Here is a 27,482-nt window from a genome sequence, read left to right as displayed (position 1 = left end):
AGGGAAGTGCTTTTGTTTCCAGGACTGGAATTAGAGAGGGTGGACTCCCTCTGCTTAGATTCACGGAGGTTGCTTCTGTGTATCTCTCCAGGAGCACCTGGAGGGGGGAAGGGAAAAGAGTTATTTCCCTTTGTTGTGAGACTCAAGGGATTTGGGTCTTGGGGTCCCCAGGGAAGGTTTTTGTGGGGACCAGAGTGCCCCAAAACACTCTAATTTTTTGTGTGGTGGCAGCAGTACCAGGTCCAAGCTGGTAACTAAGCTTGGAGGTTTTTCATGCTAACCCCCATATTTTGGACGCTAAGGTCCAAATCTGGGACTAAGTTATGACAATGACAAATAAGGATCTCAAGTATACCAAGTTTCAGCTGAACCATGATCTCTGTTTCAGGAAGAGTGAGACCCCTCGCCCCATCAAAATATTCTTTAGGCTTACCTGTTCCCGTTAGTCTTGGTGTTCCACTGATTCTCTCAAACTTCCTGTTTCTGATAAATAAGTTTACATCTTTGGCAATTTGCTTTTCAAATTTCATTTGAGCCCTTTTAATTTCTCTCTTACATATTGCCTGACATTTTATACTTTTTTAAATTGGATTTAAGGACTGGGATTTCCATTTTCTATAGGATATTTGTTTGGATAAAAGGCAAGTTTTCTGAGGTTATTTGATACATTCTGTTTACGTCTTGCTTTTCAGCTTCCATTGTTTAGAGACATGCACACAATCTGAAAATTACTATTGTCTCCTTAGGTAGTCTCCATGCCAAATCTAAGGAATGTAATTTCTTTATTTCTTACTTAAACAACTTTTTTACTAGTACTCTTTTTAAAATTTAGATCAAAACATTTTAAAACATTCTTTTCAGTCAACATCTTAAACTATTTTGCTATTTATGATCTATTATTAGCTTGGACAATTAAAATTGAGTTATTCTCATGATCTATCACAATATAGTAGTGTTTATATTTAAACTTCCCATTCGGGTATTTCTATCCCATAAAAAGCTGTCTCACTAAAAAATATATGAACTCTTCTGTGCATATTAAGTTCTAAAAAGTTTATTTTTAATCAAACCTGATTTCTGTGCCTTTAAACATTTGTGCTCACCTTATGTTTCTAATATGTATTACAAGCTATCACGTAGCACACCTCTACCCTGATATAACGCAACCCGATATAACACAAATTCAGATATAACGTGGTAAAGCAGTGCTCGGGGGGGGGGGGGCACGGCGGGGCTGCGCACTCCCGTGGATCAAAACAAGTTCAATATAATGCAGTTTCGCCTATAACACAGTAAGATCTTTTGGCTCCAGAGGACAGTGTCACATTGGGGTAGAGGTGTATAACCAAATACGATTTTCTAAAATTTCTGCACTATACTTATGTGCAAACATAGACTCTCAAAGTAAATTTCAATCCAGTCTATCTTTGTTTGATAAATTCACTGACTTGCTCTGGCACGTCAGCTCACTTGAAAGAGTCAGTCACACGACTATTAGTTCTTGGCCTACTCCTGGACATTTTCATTCTTCTAAAGCATACAGCATCTCCTTCCACTAGAAATCATGAAAACTTATTCCAATTTATAGACACAAAATATAGAGGATAATGAAGCAAGAGAGATTAAACTTACATGCAAATAAGAACAAAAACAATACAACCTAACTTTTCTCTCTTATCCTAGAGTATGTGGAATAAAAGATTTTAATAATCTGTGTGGACAAAAAAACAACATTTCTTCAAATGCATCTGGTGGTTTTTTACCCACGAAAACTTATGCACAAATAAATCTGTTAGTCTTTAAGGTGGCACTGGACTCCTCGTTGTTTTTGTGGATATAGATTAACATGGCTATCCCTCTGATACTTAAAATTTGTATTTCATATCTTTAGGACAGCAGGATCCAGTAGTTTAAAAACGGAAGAACACTCTCCATTTACTGGCATTCCTCCAATGTATTAGCTCTCCCAATCCACAACGTAACAGCTGAGTGAACCAGTGTATTATTTAAAGCATTTGAGGGTGTGCGTATATGAACTATGAATCTGAACGATTCAAACCAGATTAATAAAAATCTTAACCCTTCTTACCATCCTCAACAAAAGACTCAGAAGGATGAGGAGGAGAGGTCAGTGCTCATTCAAAAGCCAACATATTTGACGAACTTGTTACTGCAAGGGAAAAGAACCTACATTTCTCCCTCGCTGATTTATTGTTGAAGAAGACTAACAAGCAGTAATAATCCCCAAGGAGGTGGCTATAGAGCGCTAAAGAGGAACTTAAGGACTCTCCCGCTCCTGAAAGAGCTTGGGGTCAGCAGCCGAGAGAGTGTGGCAATTTTAGAATATAGTTGGCGTTGTCTACCTTTAATCTCAGATGCCTAAACAGGAGACCTGGAAACCCTATTCAGAGGTTTGAGCTCCTACATATACTAATTATCAGTGAAGACGGTAGCTGCCTATTCTTAAGGATGCCCAACACTTTTCATTATAAGACTCTTTTTCAGTCACTTATTTTGCAAAACTTTACCAATTCAGGTTGAAATTTTCCAGGCTGGTTGTCTGCCTCAGGTTGATTTTTAATATTCCAGAAAAAATAGTTAAGCCATTTTCAAAAGTGAGATTAGAAAAAATATTTTCTGCCTATTACTCCTGGGGGAATTCTGCACCAAAAAAATTAAAAATTCTATACACAGTATTTTAAAATTCTTCATACTTTGTCAAAATAACACAATGTAATCATGTCACTTTCCATTTTAGTAATTTCTTTCAAAATACCTGTCAACAAGTATGTCTAACAATACAGACAACAAAAAAAGATTCAGGAAATGTTTTTTGATAAATAGAGCTTTTACTAGGCATATTAATTCAGAACTTTGAGTAATAATTCCTTCAAACTACAAAGAAGAAACATATTTTCCACACCACTCAGAAGCAGTGCAAAGGCTTGGAGGAGTAAGGGGTAACGGAGGAGCTGAGGGAGAGGGAAGTAATTGCTGGGAAGAAACCTGGGAGTGAACCTGGAAGGTTGTTGGGTGCGGATGGGAGAAGTACAAAACAGGGGGGTTTACTTGTTTGTTTTGGGGGGACAGGGATTGTGTGTGTGTGTATGTATTGTTATGGAGTTGGGGAGCATCCCCCATGCAGACTCTGGCTGAACCCTAGCCTCTCCCATTTTGTCAGGCACATCTGCCCCTGTTCCCTTCTGTTGCTGCATCCCCACTCTGCCGCTCCCACTCCTCCCCCCATCCCCATGTGTGCCTTCACCCTACTCCCACTCAGCCCCAGCTCAATGTTGTCAACCCCATTAGTTCCTGTGATCCAGTCTGTCCCTTCATTAGTACTTCTGAACCCTAGTCTGTGACTCCCCCAGCAACTGCATGTTACCAGCTCTATCCGCCCCCACCCCCATATCCTATGCCTCATGGGCAGGGCAAGGCACTGTGAGGAAGGAAGCCTTTGCTCCTTTCCTCTCCACATCTGGTTGCTCCAACCTATGACCCAGCTGCTCTTCTGGTGCCACACCAGCCCCTGGTGGGCAAAAGGTGTAATTGCAGTGTGACGCCTCTCACTGCTGCCCTTTGCCTGCCTGTCAGAATCAATTACTCTGCGGGGTAATATCCTTGGAAGACTTTATTGTATTAATTTTATATATTATTGAAGGCCAGAACTGTATGTGTGTCATACAACTATGGACTGTGAGGATAATACGGGTATGTTTACACTTCAATTTAAGCCCAGAGTTTGCGGGACTCAAGCTCACAGATTTAGTGTTTGTAAACCTATGCTTGAATGGTCTCACTGAATATTAACCCTAGGTTTAGAATTTCTGGACCAGGATCTTACACCGGCACTCAGGCATCTACACCGCACTACAAAGACCCAAGTCAAACCAGCCTATCCCAAGCTTTCTTACACCCTTCCCAGGTGTAACTTTTCTAGCCATTTGTTTGTGGTGAACTGTGGGAAAACTTGTCCGTCCTATGGCACTTTACAGGAAGTTGTCATAGCCCGCCAATATATCCTTCTGAGCTATCTTTTGGGTCTGCATACTCCTGGCAACTGAGCCAGCAACATAGAGGAGTCACCATTTGAAGAACGTCCTGCTTGGGCTTTTACTTCTGTTTCAGGAAACAGACAGAGCATCCATGAGACACAGGAGGGATATTTGGCAGCATTTTAAGATCTACTAAAGGCATCTGTTGGAAGATGACGACAACATAGATGTGGCAGGGCAGACTTGAACTGGCTGATGCTGCTCCTAACTCTCAGTATAGCTGCTAATTCTCTCATGTAGACCAGCACTTCTGGAGCAGGGCCATAAGCACAAATGGTGGGATCACATTGTCATGCAGACCTGGGATGACCAGCAGTGGCTCCAGAACGTTCTCATGAAGAAAGCTACATTTCTGGAGCTCTGTGGACAGCTTAATCTGACCTTCCAGCATCATGACACACACATGAGGGCAGCTGTGTTGGTCCAGATGCAGGTTGCTACAATCATCTGGAAGCTGGCAACCTCAGACTGCTACAGGTCCATTGCTAACCAGTTTGGTGTTGGAAAGTCAACTGTGAGTAAAGTGGTTTCTGGTGTAATCAGTATGTGATTTACCCAAAGGTGGAGTGCATAAACAATATCCCCGAAGTAATTACTGGGTTTAAGAGAATGGGGTTTCCAAACTGTGGCAGGGCCATTGATGGAACTCATCTGCCCAGAGTTTGCCCTCTTCAAGGAGCAAGAATACATAAACCACAAAGGATACTACTCCATAGTTATGCAGGTCTTTGTGCATATTTGCAGATTTATGGACACCAACATGGACTGCACTGGAAAAGTTCACAATGCCAATGTTTTCCACCTATCAGGAGCCTACTCTCATAGACAACCTGGGACACTATTCTGAACAAATGACATTGTCCTAGAGTAACTGTCCCCACTATTATCTAGGGGACCACATATAATCTCTTTTGCCTTGTCTTCTGAAATCATATTCTAACCTCTGAGGCCTTGGCAAAAAGAAGATTTAATTACATTCAGGAGGTGGAGAACAGTGGCTAAAAGCACATTTGGCAGACTGAAATCCTGTTGGCACTGTTTACCGAACTGTTTGGATTCCAATGTCATCAATGCTGTCCACATTATTGTAGTTTGCTGTGCTCTTCACAATCTTTGTGAATCCAAAGGTGAGTCATTTGCTCCCGAATGCACCTATCATAGTAAGGGACCACTGAACTGGTACACTCAGCCAGAAAGTGCACCTCTCACAGCTGGAACAGGATGCACACTGGCAACAGAAATCAGTGATGCTTTGTACACCACATGATGGACTTGTATGAACCAATGGAAGGAGAATAGTATATTTGCAGATGGATTTGCACAGCACTTTTTACAGTAAATGAAGGACTCTCGCAGTATGCTATGAATGGGGGTGGGTTGGAGACTAGCAAATTGTAATTGTGGATGAGATGACTGCTTACACAATGGGGGGGATGGTGTTTCATATGACATGAATTGTGGATTTTCATTATGGACTGATCTGAACAGATGCACTGAGAAAATGTGTTTGGCTACAACTTCCAAGTTGTGCTTTATTATTTCTTTATCTTTACTCTTCAAAATACACATTATATGATGCAATGCAGTGATAGTAGTAAACTTTTTAAATAAAATAAAAGCCTTTATTTGTGAACATGGCCTTATTATGAAAAACAATATTCAAGCATTGTTTAGCAGGCCAGTTGCCATCATGATGTCAAAACTGCAGTAATAAACCAACACCAAAACCAGTAATAAAGTGCATAACAAACATTAAACAGTGCAAAACAGAGAAACCAATGCAAGTGAATAAATTCTCTACTTTTGCATGTGCCTTGGCACCCATTCTCTTTCCCTTTCTAGCACGTTTAGCACACACTTGGTGCTGCTGCAGAGGGTACATTTGCCCTGTCCAGTTAGCATTCAGTCCTGGTTGCACAGGCCACCCAACTATAGTATTGTCCAATGCATTCTTAGTCTGCAGGACATGGTACCATGGAGGAGACTCAAGACACGGTATCAGTGGAGCAGGAGCCTGAAATCCCATGGCCATTAGCGTAAGCAGTCTCTCAAACAGGTCTTTCTGCTGTGCTCCATCTTTGTCCCTTAGGCGGCATTCCTGCTCCAGAAACTGCATTGCAAGTCTCTTCTTGTACTCTGTTGCCTGTCAATGCCTTTCCACTTTCCATGAATCTTTTTCCCTTTGGTACTGCACCTGTTTGTTGCCTCTGTCCAGGACGTCCACCATAAGCTCACCATTGAACACTTGGTCTGTGACAGTTCAAAATCCCATGCTCCTGGTGCAGTGTGGCTGGGCTGCTGAGATGAAGAGGCCTGAAAGCAGATTAAGTATATACTGTCTCATTACTTCAAAAAAGGTTCAATGCATCCTCAGAGAAAAATGCCTGTGCAATCTCAAGACAGTTTTACTTTGTATTCAGGATGAGTTCTTCAGTGTTAGAGGAATACTTCAGTTCCTCCCAGAAGCTCCATAGACACAACTGAGGACTTTTCTACACTTAAAATGTTACAGCAGCACAGGTGCGCGGCTGCAGCTGTGCCACTGTAGTGCTTCAGCATAGACACTACCTACACCGACAGGAGAGATTCTCCCATCAGCATAGGTAATCCACCTCCCCAAGAGGCATTACGGGTAGGCGACACCAAAGGACTAGCATGCATTCTACAATTAGTAGATACACACTGCTACAACAAAAATGGGATTTGGTCATAAACCAGCAATCTCTACCTTTCATATATTAACAACATGGACCCAAAACACTTACCAGCTATTTCTGACTCTTGTTTCTTCTGCCAGTTCCACGGCAGGCTGCTCCTCCAGGGGCCAAACAGCTCCTCCAATATGCTTCGGCAGAAAAGCCTCCTCAGGATCGGTGTGAGCACCAGAGTCACTTTGCTAGTGTGATCTGGTGCCTGTTGACTCCCCTTCAATCCTATACTAGATTTGGGGGTCTGAAGGTAGCCATCCCAGCTGACTAAGCTATTGTGAACCACTGGGGGGCTTGTCACAGTTCCCAGCTCCAAACCAAAGTATTTGTAGAAGAGGCAGGATGACAGAGAGTTCCCAGAGGTGTGGATCTCAAACCTGGCTTTCCAGTAGTCGCTCTTCAGATGCTTATGTTCCCTGCACTGGTCACCAGTCCATTGAATCCCCAACACTACCAATTTGTCTGCTATTTCTTGGAACACATGATTATTTCTGATACTTTTACTGAATTCAAACTTCTTGTCACACCAGAGACTTACCAGAACGGACTGTGGTCTCATGACTTGGTAGCAGCGATCTTGGTAAAGGACTTCTTGTTGGTGGCCATAGCTAATACAGAAGAGTAAAATTTTACTCTTGAGCTTGCAGCTCAGAGTAAAATGGAAGGGTTGAATGCCAAGCAGTTGCACTTGAACCAGGAAGTGGCTTCTGTTTCTTGGGAGTCAATTGGCTACTCTTGGGATGGAAAGGATTGATACACTAGGATTATGGGATAGCACTGGCAGACTGTCAGGACACTGGTCTGGGGCTCTGTGTCCATACTGCAAAATGATGCACAGTAGACCTGAGTGCTTAGAGTCCCATAGGGACTTAGGATCAGATCCACTCCCCTTGCCAGGTCTATGACCCGAGTCCAGCAGGCTTACTGACTTGAGTCAGATAGATTTCTGCATAGATGGAAGCAGGGTTTGGGCTTGAGACTGAGTTTCAGTCCAAGCTCACATTGCAGTCTAGACACACCCTAAGTGTTAGAAATTCCCCAGGAAATCCATTTAGGGAGCTATTAATGCAAATTCCCCAACTCTCGTTAAGCAAAAACCCAGTCTTTTGAAGCTATACCCTGAGGAGAGGGTTATTGTCTGACCTTGGCATTGGCGTAATAACAAATCAGCAAAGGCCTGAGTTGTATAGAGAAATTTCTCATCTGCCCAGGTTCTGTTCCGGTTCTGGATTTAATAAGGATGAACTTGCAACCTTGAAATCCCTGGCAGGAGGCAGTGAGCCACTGGTTAGGAAGAAGAAAGCAGAAGTGAGTGCCCTTGGTGGACCACCCCTGGCAAATACATGACACCTCTATGCTATGGAGCAAGAGCCTGACACTTGTTGGGGGGCGGAGGTTACTTTACGCCAGGGATGTCCTTTTTCTGTTCTGTGCAAAAACCACCCAAATTTGGCTGTAAAAACCCCCCTGCAGTTTGCATGTGCTTAGTAGAGACTTAATAAAGTTCAGTAGGGAAGACTCTGACTGCACTGGGAACGCTCCATCCCAGGGATGCAGGGGCTGAGTGGGACTTTCCCTACAATTATTGCTGTGGGCCACTGTACAAGCAGAGCTGAGAGAAGGAAGAATGAAAGCACAGGATAGACAATTCTCCCCTAGCTAGTGTCTAAGTAGTGTAGAGGAAGCCATCTGACTTGAATGCACAGGAAGTAACAGCCAGTGTTGGGGGGTGGGAGAGAGACAGAGAAACAGATTAGGTGATGCAACAGTAAAGAGAATGCTACTGGGATTCGGAGCTGAGCAGGGGGGTGGAGGGGACTTGGTGGAGTTGTGAAAATAATCCACTAATGTTTGCGCGGCACTCAGATACAATTATGATGACCTCAATAGAAAAGCTTATGAGGAAATTAATAATTGTGTTTTCAGAGCAAGTTTCCAATGGTGTGCATAAAGCAAGCATGGGTACCACACACTGAACAGTGAAAATAAAACAAAATATTGAACAGTTGCTCATTCAATGAACACTATCCATACCATGAATGAGGGAGTGGTCTTGTGAAAAAAAAAAAAAAAAAAGAGTACGTGATCATGTAATTCAAGAATGTATCACAATTAAGGCTCCACGTTTGTCACGGAGGTCACGGATTCCATGACTTTCCACGACATCTGTGACTTCTGCAGTGGCCGGTACACCTGGCCAGGGGCCACCTGAGTAGCCCCTGGATCAGGCGCACCGGTCACAGCTGGGGCAGTCTTGGGTCTTCTCCTGAGGACATTATGTGCAAAAAAAAAAAAAACTGCACACAATATTTTAAAATTCTGCACATTTTATTTGTAAAATATATGTGGAGGCTCCAGCATAGCATTGTGGAGCACAGGCCACTGGCTGCACAGAGGTGGGAGATCACTCTGCAGCTTCCCCTGGGACACGGACTCAGCACTGAGGCTGAATCCAACCCTGATACAGAGCAAGGACAAGGCTTGCCTCAGAAATACCCCAGGACCCTGCCCCTCCATGCCAGGTGCAGGCAGGCAGGCAGGCAGGCAGGCAGGCTCTATGTGTGGAGAGGCTTAGAGTGGGGGGATCCAGGGGTGGGTTCAGAAGATTCTGTGTGGGGACAATCTGGGTGCAGGTACCTCAGTAGGGGATCTGAATGCACAGGACTTGTTGGGAGTTTTTGGGTGCAACAGCAATGGGACTCTACAGTGGGTTTCAGGTGAAGGTGGTTGAGGTTCAGTGTGGGGGGGGAGAATAGCACTCAGCATGGGGGGTCTGGGTGTGGGGGACTCAGTGGGGGCCAAGATGCTGGAGGCGTGGGGATCAGGTGGAACTGGATGGAGCTTGGTGGGGTGGGAATCCAGGTGAGGGTGGATCGTTGGTGTAGTCCAGGTCCAGGGACTCATGGGGGGTTCTCAGTGCAGGGGGGTAAGGCTCATCAGGAGAGTCTGGGTATGGGGGAGGCTTAGGGCTGGGGTGCAGGGTGGTGTTTACTTTAGGAGGGAGCTCCACAAAAGGGTGACAGCAACTTTCCTCCCTCAGTTCCTACCTCCACATGCTGCCTCTGCCTGCAGGCACCGCCCTCGCAGCTCCCATTGGCTGCGGTTCTCAGCCAATGGGAGTGGCAGAACCGGGGCTTGGGGTGGAACAGAGGCAGTTGGGGTCGTCACTTCCCAAGAGACGGGTAGGAGATTGGTCCTGCTTTGAGCAGGGGTTGGACTAAATGACCTCCTGAGGTCCCTTCCAACCCTGATATTCTACGATTCTATGACCCTGCCCCAGCCCCCCCACTCCACCCCAGCACCAGTGACGCCCCCAGGGCCCCCCCCCCCCCGATTCACCCTCTTCCGACCCCAAGTTTTAGTCAGGGGTATATAGTAAATATCACGGACAGGTCACAGGCTGTGAATTTTTGTTTACTACCCATGACTTGTCCATGACTTTTATTAAAAATACCCATGACTAAATCATAGCCTTAACCATAATGCATATAGAGTGCTTGACTTTGCAACCTTTAACACAGTTTTTGTACTTGTAATCTTCTAGACAGGCTATCTAAATGGTTACTTTGTAAAAGATGAGAAAGATGAGTAGTCACTACATGAACATACTTGACCTGGCAATAACTGCTGCCCAGCTTGAACCTGAGTAACTGCCTGTGTCCTCATCCTGAAAGGCTGAAGTAGGCATATCAAAAGAGGAAGACAGTTCCAAATGAGTCCAGGATATATTTCCTAAGAATATCATGCAAATATTCCTTCTGTTCAGTCATTTGAACCTTCTAAGTAGAGAATTAGGACCTATCCACATAGAGACTTTCTGTATGGCAACTCATGGTGTGACTCTACAGCATATTAACTGGTGGTGTTGACTGTGCTACTGCAAATTAAAAGTTTCATAGTGTGCTGGTTGAGTACATCAATGCGCACTACAGAACTTTTAATGCATGGTAGCAGGATCCACATGGCCAGTTAGTTTGCAGCAAGCTAGTGAGCTGTAGATTCACACCCTGGGGCTTGCCACACACTAAGTCTCCATATGGACAAGTCCTTCAATTAAGATCCTTTTTTTTGGAAGCAGAAAGTATCAGACATAAAAACCTCTAGTCACAGAAAGTCTCCAGTTCAATTGCCACCCCAGAATTAGAAGGGAGGCACTTCCTTTCCCCGCCCCGCCCCCAACAGCTTCTTGGGAGTGAGAGATCTCTGAAAGAGAAATGGGGAAGGGTCAGAAGTAGAAATTTAACTAAGATTTGAGGTGAACACCACATAGCCCTTTTCCATAATTTACAGGACTCTAAGTGTAGTGAAGAATTTTCAAGCTTGAAAGTTGGGGATGGTTTATCACACTAACAGAGTTGGACACAGGAATGGAATTAATTTGCCCCCCTGGCTCACTAATCTGGACGTGAGTATTTAAATGTTAATCACTTCTCTTGCCATAGAAAAAAGAAGCTCCCCTGAACAATATCAAACCCTGTATCAAGGATGCTATAGATGAATTCCACCTATAAAACGGCTGCGCAAAACCGAGGGAATGAGCTGCAGACCTAGCAACCTTTAGTTTTTTGAATATTTTTTAAAAACAGGTTGGGGCCTAGAAGAACAAATTTAAGATCACTGATTGAACTTTTTGGGACAAAAACAGCTTCTTAGCCAAGAATTAGAGTCTAGGCCAATACCATAGAAGAAAAGAAAACTTTTCCTCATTGATTCAGCTGCTAACAGAGGCAATTAACACCTGATCCACATCAGAAAAAGTACAACATTCTACCAGCTGATCTAGCTGTGCAATTCCTTATCCCCCAAAACTGAATTGAAAGTATTAGGATATCTAATGTTCTTGGGGCCTAACCACACAAAGAAGTTGACCACTTTAACTATATCAATATAGTTAAAGCTGCACAACCTCCCCTAGTGCAGATGCAGTTATACAGCTCTGATGGTGCTTTATACACCTCTACCCCGATATAACACAAATTCGGATACAACGGGGTAAAGCAGCGCTCCAGGGAGGCACGGCTGCACACTCCAGTGGATCAAAGCAAGTTCGATATAACACGGTTTCACCTATAACGCAGTAAGATTTTTTGGCTCCTGAGGACAGCGTTATATCGAGGTAGAGGTACCAATATTGCTATCCCATACACAACATTATAGCTTATTCCTCTTACTGTAAGGGCATAGCTACACTAGAGAGTTTACAACGGCACAACTGCATTTCTAAGACAGCTGCTCTAAGCTGCGAGGAGAGATTTATTCACTCCCTGAATGACATTACCTGTAGTGTAATCAAGTTCTAAGTCACCTTTAGAGAGACATAAAACTGCAACAACTTTTTCAGTTAAAAAAAAAGGATACAGTAGAACTTCAGATTTATAAACACCTCAGGAATGAAGGTTGTTCATAATTATGAAATGTTCATAGTTCTGAACAAAACATTATGGTTGTTCTTTCCAAAGTTTACAGCTGAATTTTGACTTAATACAGCATTAAAACTTTAATTAAGATGGTTAAAAGCACCATTTTTCTTCTGCATAGTAAAATGGAACAAGCACAGAAAGTTTCCTTACCTTGTCGAAATTTTTTCTTCATTTGTTTAGTAGTTTACTTTTAACACAGTACTGAATTGCATTAATGGCTTTGGGGCGGGGCGGGAGGTCTCTGCTGCTGCCTGATTGCATATTTCCAGTTCCAAATGAGGTGTGTGGTTGACTGGCCAGTTAATAAACTCTGGTGTTTGCATCTCTGAGGTTCTACTGTAGCTTATAAAACAAAACAAAAACCACACATATCCCTAACTGTCTGTAGACTAGGTCTCAAAAGCTGCTGAAACTATCAAGGAGCAAAAGGGAAGATAAGAGTAACAACTCTAAGCCCCTCTTTGTAATCTGGTGAAAGGAATTTGACTTCTTAGCCACTGATGGACCTGTGGCTGGATGCATTTTCTACAGGAAGTGTAACCATACCCTAAGGGGGAAACTACACTATACGAGTTTAAGAAACTTCCTAAATGGGAAGCAGCAATTGAAGTTATCCTTTAGGAATGTATCCTTCTGTACAGTTGTTTCCTTAAATATCCTACAATGCAAGGGATTCAAAATGTATATAGAAAATATGAGATTGTATAAAAAATGAGACATGCTCATGCTTTGGAGCATAAAGCCAATTACTAACTTATAGGTCCAAGAAAGAGTACCTGGTGGAATAATGGGTGTCCTTCCCCCCACCCCCCAAAGGATGGGAAAAGGTGAGGGAAAGAGAAAAGGCATGACACATAGAATAGAACAGAATATCAGGGTTGGAAGGGACCTCAAGAAGTCATCTAGTCCAACCCCCTGCTCAAAGCAGGACCAATCCCCAGACAGATCTTTACCCCAGTTCCCTAAATGGCCCCCTCAAGGATTGAACTCTCAACCCTGGGTTTAGCAAGCCAATGCTCAAACCACTGAGCTATCCCTCCCCTGACCCCCATGTATGAACTAGGATCAGGGGGTTCCCTGACTCACTGGCAGGAATAAACACCACTCCCTGCACCCTCTTCCTACGGGTGAGCCAGGAATGGGGGCCCTTGCCAACTCACATGTTCTGTTCTAAAATGTTCTGTAGCATTTTTAAGAGTGTAGAGTTGTAGTATGTGTGTTGTTGGTGGACTGAGGCATCACTCAAATAGGGCAGAATTAAGGTTGCATCTTGGGGGTGGCATGTATCTCAACCCCCAAAAGCCAGAAAATACAAAGGGTAAGTTTACTCACTCTCCACATTTTGGAAGGGAATGAGGTAGCCCGGACAACTTCATGTTTCTGGGCATTTAATTATGAAACAAAATTCAAATACTATTTGAAGGCAAAACAAAAGTTTAAGTAATTTGTGATTGTTACTAGACCAGGGGTTCTCAAACTGTGGGTCAGTACCACTGGGTTTCTCACCGATATAGCCAACAGATTCCATTCTCTGGCAAATTGATTCAGCTGTGGCTTATGCATTATATATGAATTATCTTCACAATTATATATTTAGAAAAACTACAGCGCGCATAATCAAATTCTCTATTTACTATTCAGATCAAGTAAATGTTTGTTCTTTCACCAAAAACCTGCACATAGTTCTTTGAACTTTTCCTATCCTCAAATGCCGCTCTATTTTTGTTTTTAGATTTGAAGATTTTACATTTTGTACCTCATCCTTTTAAAAAATTGTAGTTTTACATATGATTTAACTTCCTATCTTGCTTTCACTTTTTAAAAAAAAAAACAGCAAGACAAGATAGTCTTGAACATGAAGAATATATTAATATTACATTTCTGTTGTAAAAAGCTAATGAGGACTAAATGGCTCTGTGGATATAGGAAAAGCAGTGGACGTGCTATATCTTGACTTTAGCAAAGCTTTTGATAAGGTCTCCCACACTATTCTTGCCAGCAAGTTAAAGTATGGATTGGATGAATGGACTATAAGGTGGATAGGAAGCTGGCTAGATTGTCAGGCTCAAGGAGTAGTGATCAACGGCTTGATGTCTAGTTGGCAGCTGGTATCAAGCTGAGTACCCCAGGGGTCGGTCTTGGGGCTGGTTTTATTCAACATCTTTACTAATGATCTGGATGATGAGATGGATTCACCCTCAGCAAGTTCACAGATGACAATAAGCTGTGGGGAGAGATAGATACACTGGAGGGTAGCGATAGGGTCCACAGTGACCTAGACAAACTGGAGGACTGGGCCAAAAGAAAGCTGATGAGGTTCAACAAGGATAAGTGCAGAGTCCTGCACTTAGGAGAGAAGAATCCCAGGCACCGCTACAGGCTGGGGAAAGACTGGCTAAGTTGCAGATCTGCACAAAAGGACCTGGAGATTACAGTGGATGAGAAGCTGGATATGAGTCAGCAGTGTGCCCTTTTTGCCAAGAAGGCTAATGGTATATTGAGCTGCATTAGAAGGAGCATTGCGAGCAGATCAAGGGAAGTGATTATTCCCCTCTTTGACACTGGCGAGGCCTCATCTGGAGTATTGCGTCCAGTTTTGGGCCCCTCACTACAGAAAGGAAGTGGATAAATGGAAAGCGTCCAGCAGAGGGCAATGAAAATTATCAGGGGGCTGGGGCACATGACTTACAAGGAGAGGCTGAGGGACCTGGGCTTCTTTAGTCTGCAGAAGAGTGATGTGAGATTTGATAGCAGCCTTTAACTACCTGAAAGGGGGTTCCAAAGAAGATGGAGCTAGGCTGTTCTCAGTGATGGCAGATGACAGAATAAGGAGCAATGGTCTCAAGTTGCAGTGAGGGAGATCTAGGTTGGATATTAGGAAACACTATTTCACTAGGAGGGTGGTGAAGCACTGGAACGGGTTACCTAGGGAGGTGGTACAATCTCCATCCTTAGAAATTTTTAAGGCCTGGCTTGACAAAGCCCTGTCTGGGAAGATTTAGTTGGTGCTGGTCCTGCTTTGAGAAGGGGGTTGGACTAGATGAACTCCTGAGGTCGCTTCCAACCCTAATCTTCTATGATTCTAAAGAACAACTTCACAATCATTCTACTTTATAATTAGTTATAAAACATGAAATCTGGTCATATTCATGCTGCCCCAGTTAATCTAGCCAAAAAACTACCCAGATTGACAATTTTAGAAAATTATGGATAATTAAATTACTATACAAAAGCATGTTCTTCACACACATGAAATCTTAAACTTGAGCATACAGATGTACAATTTTACAAAAATGAACAAAGTTTTCTTCTCTTTCCATTATACCCTACGATCAGATTTTGATAAGACAAAATACATTACTTAAGAAGAACAGAAAGGTACAATGAAAAACTTTATTTGTAGACATTTTTTAATCTGTTTACCACATCAATTTGCGAAAGACAGGGAAAATAAACTTCACACACTAAAAAGAGAAACTATATAATTTATTGTTTCTCCACAGAAAAACCAATGTATGACATTAAGGCCATGTCTACATCTAAAATTTTGCAGCGCTGGTTGTTACAGCTGTATTAGTACAGCTGTATAGGGCCAGCGCTGCAGAGTGGCCACACTTACAGCAACCAGCGCTGCAAGTGGTGTTAGATGTGGCCACACTGCAGCGCTGTTGGGCGGCTTCAAGGGAGGTTCGGGGAACGCGAGAGCAAACCGCGGCGAAGCTGGTCTCCTTTCCCGGTTTGCTCTCGCGTTCCCCGAACCCCCGAACAAGCAGGTCTCCTTCCCTGCGGTTTGCTGGGTGGTTCGGGGAACGCGAGAGCAAACCCGGGAAAGGAGACCAGCTTCGCCGCGGTTTGCTCTCGCGTTTCCCGGAACCACCCTGCAAACCGCAGGGAAGGAGACCTGCTTGTTCGGGGAACGCGAGAGCAAACCGCGGCGAAGCTGGTCTCCTTTCCCGGTTTGCTCTCTCGTTCCCCGAACCCCCGAACAAGCAGGTCTCCTTCCCTGCGGTTTGCTGGGTGGTTCGGGGAACGCGAGAGCAAACCGGGAAAGGAGACCAGCTTCGCCGCGGTTTGCTCTCGCGTTCCCCGAACCCCGAACAAGCAGGTCTCCTTCCCTGCGGTTTGCAGGGTGGTTCCGGGAAACGCGAGAGCAAACCGCGGCGAAGCTGGTCTCCTTTCCCGGTTTGCTCTCGCGTTCCCGGAACCACCCAGCAAACCTCAGGGAAGGAGACCTGCTTGCTTGGGGTTCGGGGAACGCGAGAGCAAACCGCGGCGAAGCTGGTCTCCTTTCCCGGTTTGCTCTCGCGTTCCCGGAACCACCCAGCAAACCTCAGGGAAGGAGACCTGCTTGCTCGGGGTTCGGGGAACGCGAGAGCAAACCGGGGAAGGAGACCAGCTTGATTACCAGAGGCTTCCTCAGGTATGCTGGGATACCTGCTTATTCCACGGAGGTCAAGAAAAGCGCTGGTAAGTGTCTATATTTGATTACCAGCGCTGGATCACCAGCGCTGGAGCCTCTACACCCGAGACAAAACGGGAGTACGGCCAGCGCTGCAAACAGGGAGTTGCAGCGCTGGTGGTGCCCTGCAGATGTGTACACCTCCTAAGTTGCAGCGCTGTAACTCCCTCACCAGCGCTGCAACTTTCTGATGTAGACAAGCCCTAAGACTATTTCCTGGGACTTGCAATGAATTCTCCAGCATAGATAAATGTAATTACCAGAAAGGTGATTTTATGCTCTAGAATTTTTAAATGTATAGACACCAGAAATTCTTCTACTGTAGAACTGCGCATACATTCTCTCTCCAGTGCAGTATTTTTCCCTCACTCTTGCTGCTGAAACAGACGGAAGTGCTATAGAATTTTGCAGACGTTACCTATTACAGTCATTTGATGAAACCTACACTTCACATTAAAATCAGATATAATAATGTTTCACTTCCACTTACACAGTTGTTTAATGTTCTCCCACACACTACATTCTCATGTTTTAGCTGTTTTCTTCACCATCTTTTATTATTTAATATTTTGTCTCAGCATGTAACAAAAAGAAGTCAGTAAACATATCAGTTTGGGATATGTTTTGAACACAATTTTATGACAAGCAATTTCACTCTATGAAGTTACTGGCGCTCTGTTCAAATACAACACAAGCATCTTCTGATAATCACTATTCAAAAAATGTACCATATAAAAGTGAAGATTTCTTTGGCGAATACTGGAACTTCTGCTACTGACACCTTTAAATCAACACTGTAAAACTTGGAAGAACCTTGTCAGCTTTATGACTGCTATGCCAGTGTAAAATCAACCAAATTCTTGTAAATTCAATAGTACTGCTACAGAAACCAACAGACTAGACAGCATTCCTTCAAAATTTTTGGAAATGCTTCATTTCAAGGGAGATGGGGGACAGAAGAAGGTGACGGCAACAGCTACAGAAGCAGTTTCAACAGGGCCAGGGAAGTGAGGAAAGCATTCTCCTTTTTTCAAACACCTCATCCCCATTACCCAGCAATAAAGAACAGAGTATGTATTTGCTATTGCCAGTTCTGCAGCAGAACAGGGAAAGATACAACACTCAGGTCAGTTTGAACTTGCTGTTCAAAGGGTTTATGAAGACATGAAATTGACCCAATTCCTAGGAATTTCACTCAGACTACAGTACAGCTACACTACAGCAGCACTGATTTCCCTATAGCACTTGTGGTGGAGATGAATGAGAGGCAGTAGCTTGCTGGCGGGAGAAGCTTTCCTGACATAGCATTGTCTACACCGGCGCTTAGGTTGGTATAATTTATGTCGTGCAGGGTTGTGGATTATTCACACCCCAAGCAATGTAAGTTACATCAAACTAACCTGTAGCATAGACAAGGTCTCAGCTTTTTGGAGCAAGAGAATTTGGGGGTAAAAAGAAACAGAAATTCCCTCTCTTCCGCTCCCTCCTTTTCCAACATCCAGGAAAGTAGAGATAAGAAAGAGAAACTTCCCCCTTTCTCTCAATAGTTGGTATGGGTAAAAGAAGCTCCAAGCTATCTAAGAGCAACACACCTTCTCTCAGAAAAGAACATTTAAGGCATCCTAGTAAGAAGTGCAGAGCTTGTCCATACTTCACTTCCCTACCCTGTCTTCCTTTACATTGGCTTCCATGTAACTAGTACACTTAAAAAGACCTCCAAGTATGTCTACAGTGCTGCTGGGAGCAAGCCTCTGAGCATAGGCAGACAGACTTGTGCCAACCGAGCTCAAGCTAGCATGCTAAAAATAGCAATGTGGCTGTTGCAGCTGGGCTGGCAACTCAGGATTTCAAGCCCACCTAGCCCCCTTAGACTGAGCTTGGGTGGAGAGCCTGAGTCTCCACCAGAGCTGCAATGCCCACAGTGCAATTTTTAGTGCTCTAACTCCAGCTTTGCTAGCATGAGTCTGTCTACCTTTGCTGGATGGCTTGCTCCTAGATGCAGTATAGACATACACATAGATGTAACTATGCAGAGTGTTTGGTCTGCAGCAGCTTTATTACTGGTGACAATATACAAATGAGGAAGAATAGATTTGACTTTTAGATTCCAGGTTTAGTTTTCCTGACTAGAAGTTCGAAAATGCATCTTTATACTGGAAACATGAGAAAAAATTATCTGGAAATTATAAATATATGAAGCCAAATAGTGTTCTGCATAGAAAGATATTTTTCAAAGTAGAATCTCACTGTAAGGTTGAATAACCCTCAAGGCCAGCAAAGAAGGTTCCTCAAACAAGGTCTGTAGCATCTTTTCCAGTAATGCTTGGATACCACGTTGCTAAGTCCAATAGTTTAATTCAGCCCTCAACCAGGATGCCTGCAGAAGGAAACCACTACTAGTAGCTATTGTTACATAAAATATACTGCCTCCTCCTCCAGACCCAAGAGTGGCCATCACCAATAGTAACAAGAAGCACCCCCAACCTTTGATACATATGTAAAATATTTTATTAAAATAATGAAAAGGTTACACTTACAGAACATGAGCAAACCACAACACACTGATGGATTCCTTCACTAAGTAGTTGAAGAACCGACAAGAGGGGATGCCATTTTAGATTTGGTTTTGGTGAGCAGTGAGGACCTCATAGAAGAAATGGTTGTAGGGGACAACCTTGGTTCGAGTGATCATGAGCTAATTCAGTTCAAACTAGATGGAAGGATAAATAAAGATAGATCTGGGACTAGGGTTTTTGATTTCAAAAGGGCTAACTTTAAAGAATTAAGGAAATTAGTTAGGGAAGTGGATTGGACTGAAGAACTTGTGGATCTAAATGTGGAGGAGGTCTGGAATTACTTTAAGTCGCAGCTGCAGAAACTATCGGAAGCCTGCATCCCAAGAAAGGGGAAAAAAACATAGGCAGGAGTTGTAGACCAAGCTGGATGAGCAAGCATCTCAGAGAGGTGATAAAGAAAAAGCAGAAAGCCTACAAGGAGTGGAAGAAGGGTGGGATTAGCAAGGAACGCTATCTTAGTGAGGTCAGAACATGTAGGGATAAAGTGAGAAAGGCTAAAAGCCAAGTAGAGTTGAACCTTGCAAAGGGGATTAAAACCAATAGTAAAAGGTTCTACAGCCATATAAATAAGAAGAAAACAAAGAAAGAAGAAGTGGGACCGCTACATACTGAGGATGGAAAGGAGGTTAAGGATAACCTAGGCATGGCCCAATATCTAAATAAGTACTTTGCCTCAGTCTTTAATAAGGCTAATGGGGAGCTTAGGGGTAATGGAAGGATGACAAACGGGAATGAGGATATGAAGGTGGATATTACCACATCTGAGGTAGAAGCCATACTTGAACAGCTTAATGGGACAAAATCGGAGGGCCCGGACAATCTTCATCCGAGAATATTAAAGGAACTGGCGCATGAAATTGCAAGCCCGTTAGCAAGAATTTTTAATGAATCGGTAAACTCAGGGGTTGTACTGTACGACTGGAGAATTGCAAACGTAGTTCCTATCTTTAAGAAAGGGAGAAAGAGTGATCCGAGTAACTATAGGCCTGTTAGTTTGACATCTGTAGTATGTAAGGTCTTGGAAAAAATTTTGAAGGAGAAAGTAGTTAGGGACATTGAGGTCAATGGTAATTGGGACAAATTACAACATGGTTTTACTAAAGGTAGATCATGCCAAACCAACCTGATCTCCTTCTTTGAGAAGGTGACAGATTATTTAGACAAAGGAAATGCAGTAGATCTAATTTACCTCGATTTCAGTAAGGCATTTGACATGGTTCCACATGCGGAATTATTAGTCAAATTGGAAAAGATGGGGATCAATATGAGAATTGAAAGGTGGATAAGGAACTGGTTAAAGGGGAGACTACAACGGGTCGTACTGAAGGGTGAACTGTCAGGCTGGAAGGAGGTTACTAGTGGAGTTCCTCAAGGATCGATTCTGGGACCAATCTTATTTAACCTTTTTATTACTGACCTTGGCACAAAAAGTGGGAATGTGCTAATAAAGTTTGCGGATGACTCAAAGCTGGGGGGTAGTGCTAACACGGAGAAGGACCGGGATATCATACAGGACGATCTGGACGACCTTGTAAACTGGAGTAATAGTAATAGGATGAAATTTAATAGTGAAAAGTGCAAGGTCATGCACTTAGGGATTAATAATAAGAACTTTAGGTATAGATTGGGGACGCATCAGTAAGAAGCAAATGAGGAGGAGAAGGACCTTGGGGTATTGGTAGATCACAGGATGACTATGAGCTGCCAATGTGATATGGCCGTTAAAAAAGCTAATGCGGTTTTAGGATGCATCAGGCGAGGTATTTCCAGCAAAGATAAGGAGGTGTTAGTACCGTTATATAAGGCGCTGGTGAGACCCCACCTGGAATACTGTGTGCAGTTCTGGTCTCCCATGTTTAAGAAGGATGAATTCAAACTGGAACAGGTTCAGAGACGGGCTACTAGGATGATCCGAGGAATGGAAAACCTGTCATATGAAAGGAGACTCAAAGAGCTTGGCTTGTTTAGTCTAGCCAAAAGAAGGCTGAGGGGGGATATGCTTGCTCTTTATAAATATATTAGAGGGATTAATATTAGGGAGGGAGAGGAATTATTTAAGCTTAGTACCAATGTAGATACAAGAACGAATGGGTATAAACTGGACACTAGGAAGTTTAGACTTGAAATTAGACGAAGGTTTCTAACCATTAGAGGAGTGAAGTTCTGGAACAGCCTTCCAAGGGGAGTAGTGGGGGCAAAAGACATATCTGGCTTTAAGATTAAGCTTGATAAGTTTATGGAAGGGATGGTATGATGGGAGAGCCTAATTTTAGCAATTGATCTTTGATTATCAGCAGATAAGTATGCCCAGTGGTTGGTGATGAGATGTTGGATGGGATGGGATCTGAGTTACTGCAGAGAATTCTTTCCTGAGTGCTGGCTGGTGAGTCTTGCTCACATGCTCAGGGTTTAGCTGATCGCCATATTTGAGGTCGGGAGGGAATTTTCCTCCAGGGCAGATTGGCAGAGGCCCTGGAGGTTTTTCGCCTTCCCCTGCAGCGTGGGGCATGGGTCACTTGCTGGTGGATTCTCTGCAGTGTGAGGTCTTCAAACCACAATCTGAAGACTTCAGTAACTCAGGCATAGGTTAGGGGTTTGTTATAGAACTGGATGGGTGGGTTTCTGTGGCCTGCTTTGTGCAGGGGGTCAGACTAGATGATCACATTGGTCCCTTCTGACCCTAGAATCTATGAATCACCTATAAAAGGGATGAATTAGCTAGTAGGAAGTGGGAAAGAGTGGAGTTTGCAGTTGCAGTCATCTTTAAAACTAGTGGAATATTAGTTACTTTGCTTTTAAAATTTAAATTGTGATCATGTTTTAAGAGGTTAACATTTAACTTAGCCCTAAAGGAACAGTACTTAAACCTGTAATTTAGACCTGCTTTATTGTTATAAATTGATATAAAATATTGATCCTTATTTTGTTTCTTATAAGTTACACTTTGAGAGATCAACTAATATTAAAGACATTATTTACTCAGAGCCTTACAATATACTGTTAAAGAAGAAACGACCCTTAGGAGCGCATATTAAATCCTAATCTCATAAGTGGACAAGTCATAATTTATTGATTATTAGCAATAAAAGGCACTTTTGTTTGCACTCTACAAAAAACGGTGTTGAGGGTGCTGGGAAGGATACAAAGTACTGTCAACTTCAGCAATTACTATAACAAACTAAAATTACTATAACAAAGATTGGAAATGGGTAAATTCTCCGTAGTCTCTTTACTTTGTGTAAATTCAGTGTCACTGGTGTTTCCTGTGATTTTTAATGTGATTTCCCATTTGTCTGGGTCTTTCACATGACCAGGAGAAAAAAAAATTAAAATATAGAAAAGGGATTCCAAAGTAACAAAAAAACAAGTAGACAGAGACAGTTGTAGTTCCCTGAAACAACTTCTTCTGAAATTTCCAATTGGTGGTCTAATTTCATGCTTATAAGGAAAATAAAAATGAGATTATGCAATATTTGAAGAGTACATTAAAGACTTTCCAGACATTAGAAGGATAACACCCAGCTACACAATCAAGCCTTGATCCAGCATGAACTTATGCATGTGCTTAACTTTAATAATGTGAATAGTTCCACTTACTAATGCAAGTTCAGTATGTACTCAGGTGTTTGCAAGATTGGAGCCTTCTTAGTCTTTGAAAAGGATACATCTATAAAGTTACTGTTTTGCAGTACTAGATAACATGTTAGAATTAGTACATTGCTGTCATGCCCACAAATTTATCTTGTTCTGCAACAGAATTGCAGAAATTGGTTACATTTAATTAAGTGTTGCCAGTCACAATGAGATTTATTTTAGATTAGTGATTATTCAGAGCTCTAAATAGCCACCCAATCCCCTAACACAATAATTCCAAAAACAATAGGCACTTTCAAGGTATCTGCCTCTACTGCCATTTGAGAAATATGTTTACAGCCGAAGAGAGGCAGTATTGTCTAGCAGACAGAGCAATGAACTGGGAGTCAGAAGTCTGGGTTCTCCTTCTACCAGTGACTAACTGTGTGACCTTGGACAAGTCACTTCACCTCTCTGTGCCTTCATTTCCCTTCTCACCCTTTGTTCAATTTAGATTTTTTTTTTTTTAATCTCTTTGTGGCCTATGTGTTTTTACAGTTCTTAGAATAATGAGGCCCTGATCTTCAGGAACTGTTACAATCAATCAATCATTGGAAAGTCTGATAAGGTTAAAAAATATGTTTTATATTAAACTCTATGCCCTCATTCTTATACAATGGCTATGCCTTGTATACTTATGCCATTATCATCCTGAGCCCTGGAAAAAGACTAGAATTCATGTGGATTTTTAACTGTCTCTGATACCTATTACAGGATGCAAAAGATTTTTTCCTCCTTATTGATACTAAACAAGAACCTCCACAGAAGTATATGCTAGTCTATTTTATTTACTTTATTTAAAAACTCATTCAGTTACTGTCAGGCAGAAGTAGTACAGCAGGCTAGGATAAGGTATATTTTATAGTTATGCGAATTTCATTTTAACTTTATACATACAAAATAAGAGGCAGCTTTTGCATCTTTTCAGCATGAAATGGGTAAATGATTGTGGAGGGGAGAGAGAGTAGGAAATAGAGGATGCTTCTGAAAGCCCTAAATGTACATGCACAGAACAAGACAAGAAGAATTTTAAGTTAAGCTCAAGAATGATAAATATTGTAGAAAGTGCAAATGAACACAACACTTTCATCTGATAAACTGTCAAGACTACATTAGCACATTCTTGGATAAACATTACCAGCACCAATCTGAATGATATTTTCCATTGTAAAATATGCCTTATAGTTCTAATTTATCCAAAATATAAAAATTCACCTTACCTTAGTTAATGCTTGATTCCTAAATACCAACTTAAAAAACATCAAACAATTTTGTTTCTGGTACAATAAACAGACACTTCAGTGTAACTGTCTGTCTTAATATAAACCTTGTAAGGTGTCTAACGGTTTACATAAAGCAATTTCAAGTGGGTTATTAGTACCTCCCGATATCTTCCATTTAGAGTTATCACTAACTGTACACACAAATGCTGCACACCAATGATGTGTGTGCAAGTATCAGATAACATAATACGTATAAAACACAACCTTTGTCCTGGATAACAGGTAAGATTTCCCTTAGTACTAGCAACACTACAGGAATCCTTACTGAAATAATGGAAGGACAAGCATAGCGAAATCTTACTGTAAAACACCTACTATTGCTGTTACTCAATTGCCAATACTTTTCAAACAATCCAATTAAACACAAACACCTTTAAAGTCAGCTGAATACCATGCTATAAATTAATTGCTTATGAAAAATAAATACCAATACTTTAAAATGTGAAGACATTTAATCACATCAACTTTAAAAATATACAATATATAACATTTTCTGTGTGCAGTTCTATACAGCATGCATATGAAAGGTTCCCTTATGGTCTCACAATGACTATACACTACTACATTTTGGAAGAGTCTGAAAATGGATAATATGCTCCTAAAAAACTGACAAAGCTTCCTAAGATCCAATTTAATAATCATTTGAGCTTCCCATTCCTTTCGTGGTACTATTTACCATTTGTGAAGATTCACAGTACTGCAATCAGTACTGAAAACCCAGAAGACTAAATCAAATATCTAGCTGAGCGTTTGCCATACTGTTTTTTATAGCTCCCTAGAGGATTTCTTTGTTCATTTTAAACATGAGACTCTAAAAACATCCAACTCTACTTGGGCAGCACAGGAACGTTTCAGACTTTCCAACGCTCTGGGTGTCTATAAGTTTTAAACTGTCAGATGCTGGCACTGCAGGACAGGAGATGGATCACCACAATTGCCCTGTTCCGTTCATTCCCTCTGAACCACCTGGCACTGGCCACTGTCAGAAGACAGGACACTGGGCTAGATGGACCATTGGTCTGACCCAGTATGGCCGTTCTTATGTGCTTTAGTCCATTTAAGTCAGCCGCTGTCCAGGCTGAGGATCCACCCCCGATGAAAACACAGATTCCAGCAGCCCTCAGTGCCAGTATTTCAGCACTTTCCATGCAAGCAACTGACTGGGTCTATTTAAACGGGATACTGGGGCAAGTGCAAAACTTTCAGGGCCTGGCCGGAGCTTGACACACACTTTCCACTGGGAAAGGGGGGAGGGGGAAGCTAGAGTCGCCGCAGAGCCGGCTCCCGTCCCCCTCGGAGGGGCAGCTACTCACTGGTTAGTCGGGGGCGCGGTGAGCGGGATGGCCACCTCCTCCTCTTCGTACTCCGGCCCGTCCAGCGAGTCTCCTTCATCCACGGTGCCCAGCCCCCCTACCAGCGGCAGCGGCGGGGGCGGCAGCGGCGGGAAGCCTCCAGCGGCCGGACCTCCTGCTGGGCCGGGTTCCTGCGGGGCAGGCGCTCCCCTGGGCATCTCCTGCTCCAGCCCGGCGGCCACTGCGCCGCCCGCCGCCGCCGGAGGGGCAGGCCCCGAGCCCCGGGCCAGGAGTCCCAGCGCCGGGCACAAAGGGGGGCCGGGGCCCGAGCTACCCGCGCCGGAGCCCTGCGGCCCCTTGCCCCGGCACAGGGCAGGGCAGTGCCCCGGCTCCCCGGCGGCGCTCGCCGAGCCGCCCTCCTCGCCTGGAGCCTCGGCCGCCATCATGGTGAGCCTCGCCCCCTCCGCACACCGGGGAGGAGGCGCCCGAGGGGCCGAGACCCCCCGCCCCGCCCCAGCGGGGAGCGGAGCCGGGGCTGGGACGAGCGAACTTCCCCGGCGGCGGCTGCGAACAATGCCCGGCTGGGCGGGGGCTGGATTCAGGGCAGCGCGGCAGGGCCACGGCGCGGCTGCCTCATCGCCCTGCGGCCGGGCCGGGACGGGAGCGGATCCCGCGGAGACTCACCCCGCCCGCAGCGAGCGCAGCTTCGGAACGGCCACGGGCCAGGCTGGGCGGGGTGGGGGGGAGGCAGGCGAGCGGCTCCCCTCACATTGCGCATGCGCGCCAGGGCCGCCCGCGAGGGACTGCCTGAGCGCGTGCACGAGGGGCGGGCTGCTGCGCTCCTGTGGTTCCTGCCGAGCCAGGGAGCAAGGTAAGCGCTGGATTCACCTGGAGCCTTGCAGGGACCGCGCATAGGGGAAAACGAAGAGCTGGAGCTACCTGAAGCATGATGATTTTTGGCCCCCGGGTTACAGGGTCAAAGGAGACGAGAAACCTAACCGAGTCTACTGCACCCCAAATTCTGCACCCGACACATGCTGACCGTTTTGCTCCCAGACCACCAAGTTCTGCTGCTTAAATAAAGAACATATGGAGCCACGCCTGTTGAATCTCACCAGTGCGGCTCTGATGCACTCTAGTGCAACAGCACCTCTAAAAAACAGTGCCAGGGCTTGGGTCTTATTGGATTCACTTGCCAGATGTGTGCTTTTACAGCGCTGTTGCACCAGCATTCTGGGATCCGGTTTAGTCTAGTGAACTAAAAAAAGCTGCAGATGCATCATGTAAAACTGGGCGGCCAAACCTTATCCAGATATAACAGGCTCCTGGAATCCAGTCAGAGTTTTCTTCTACAGCTTTCTTATATTAGGATGTGTTGGAGTACAGATTTTGTTTGGTTTTGGTTTGGTTTAGTTTTTGTTTTCTTTGTGGAATAGTAGAACCAACACACTTGTTTTCTATTTTGATGGTACTTTTTCTGAGTTTGTGGTCTACATTTGGCTGAATCTGATAGGAATCAGATCCAGGTTCTTGCAGTGGTGTTACTTTGGTATCTAGCTTTTTTTGTGCACTAAAACCTGCTAGACCTTAGTCCTTATTCAGTTTTTTTCTAATATCTCTCTAGTATGGGAGTAGCACTGCACTTTCCATTTCTATGCTGTCATGTCCATTCCTGTGCCTCTGAACCATGTTCAGCAGAGCAGGGATTGGAGTGCTGATTGGAAGCACTTCTTAACGACTAAAGAACCGGGGTAGAACCTACTATATAAAACTGTTGTTGCTTATGTAGGATGGTGGAGGGGGATTCAGAATCATATACTCAAGCTAAAGAAGTGTTCGGTTGGAATTGCAGGCCTGCACAACAATAACAGTCTTATGTTGAGAAATATACCCTTGCTAATTCACCTATCTTTTTTTCTTCAAAATTTCATAAAAGTATGCAGATGATAGTCCCACAGTAACAATAAAACACAACATACAGAAACCAGATACTGTATATTTGTTTGGCTATTGTGTTATAAACAGTACAATGTTTTAAGAATTGCATGAACAACTC

General features: G+C 43.6%; 1 protein-coding gene across 2 annotated transcripts in view; it reads right to left on the bottom strand.

Moving 5' to 3' along the window:
• RASA1 (RAS p21 protein activator 1) overlaps window positions 1-26,102 on the bottom strand; it is a 126,848-nt gene extending 100,746 nt beyond the window's left edge. The window contains exon 1 of one of the 2 annotated variants that reach the window (XM_050944812.1): window positions 25,448-26,102. In XM_050944812.1, coding sequence (XP_050800769.1) covers window positions 25,448-25,872 — 425 coding nt within the window. In that variant the 5' untranslated portion in view covers window positions 25,873-26,102. The remainder of the gene's footprint in view (window positions 1-25,447) is intronic. The other variant, XM_050944811.1, reaches the window with a different exon arrangement.
• Between the last annotated feature and the right edge of the window lie 1,380 nt (window positions 26,103-27,482).

The sequence above is a fragment of the Gopherus flavomarginatus genome, chromosome 3, assembly GCF_025201925.1.
Source record: "Gopherus flavomarginatus isolate rGopFla2 chromosome 3, rGopFla2.mat.asm, whole genome shotgun sequence".
NCBI lineage: Eukaryota > Metazoa > Chordata > Testudines > Testudinidae > Gopherus > Gopherus flavomarginatus.
The sequence above is the reverse complement of the archived record's forward strand: the minus strand, read 5'-3'. Positions and strand labels throughout refer to the sequence as shown.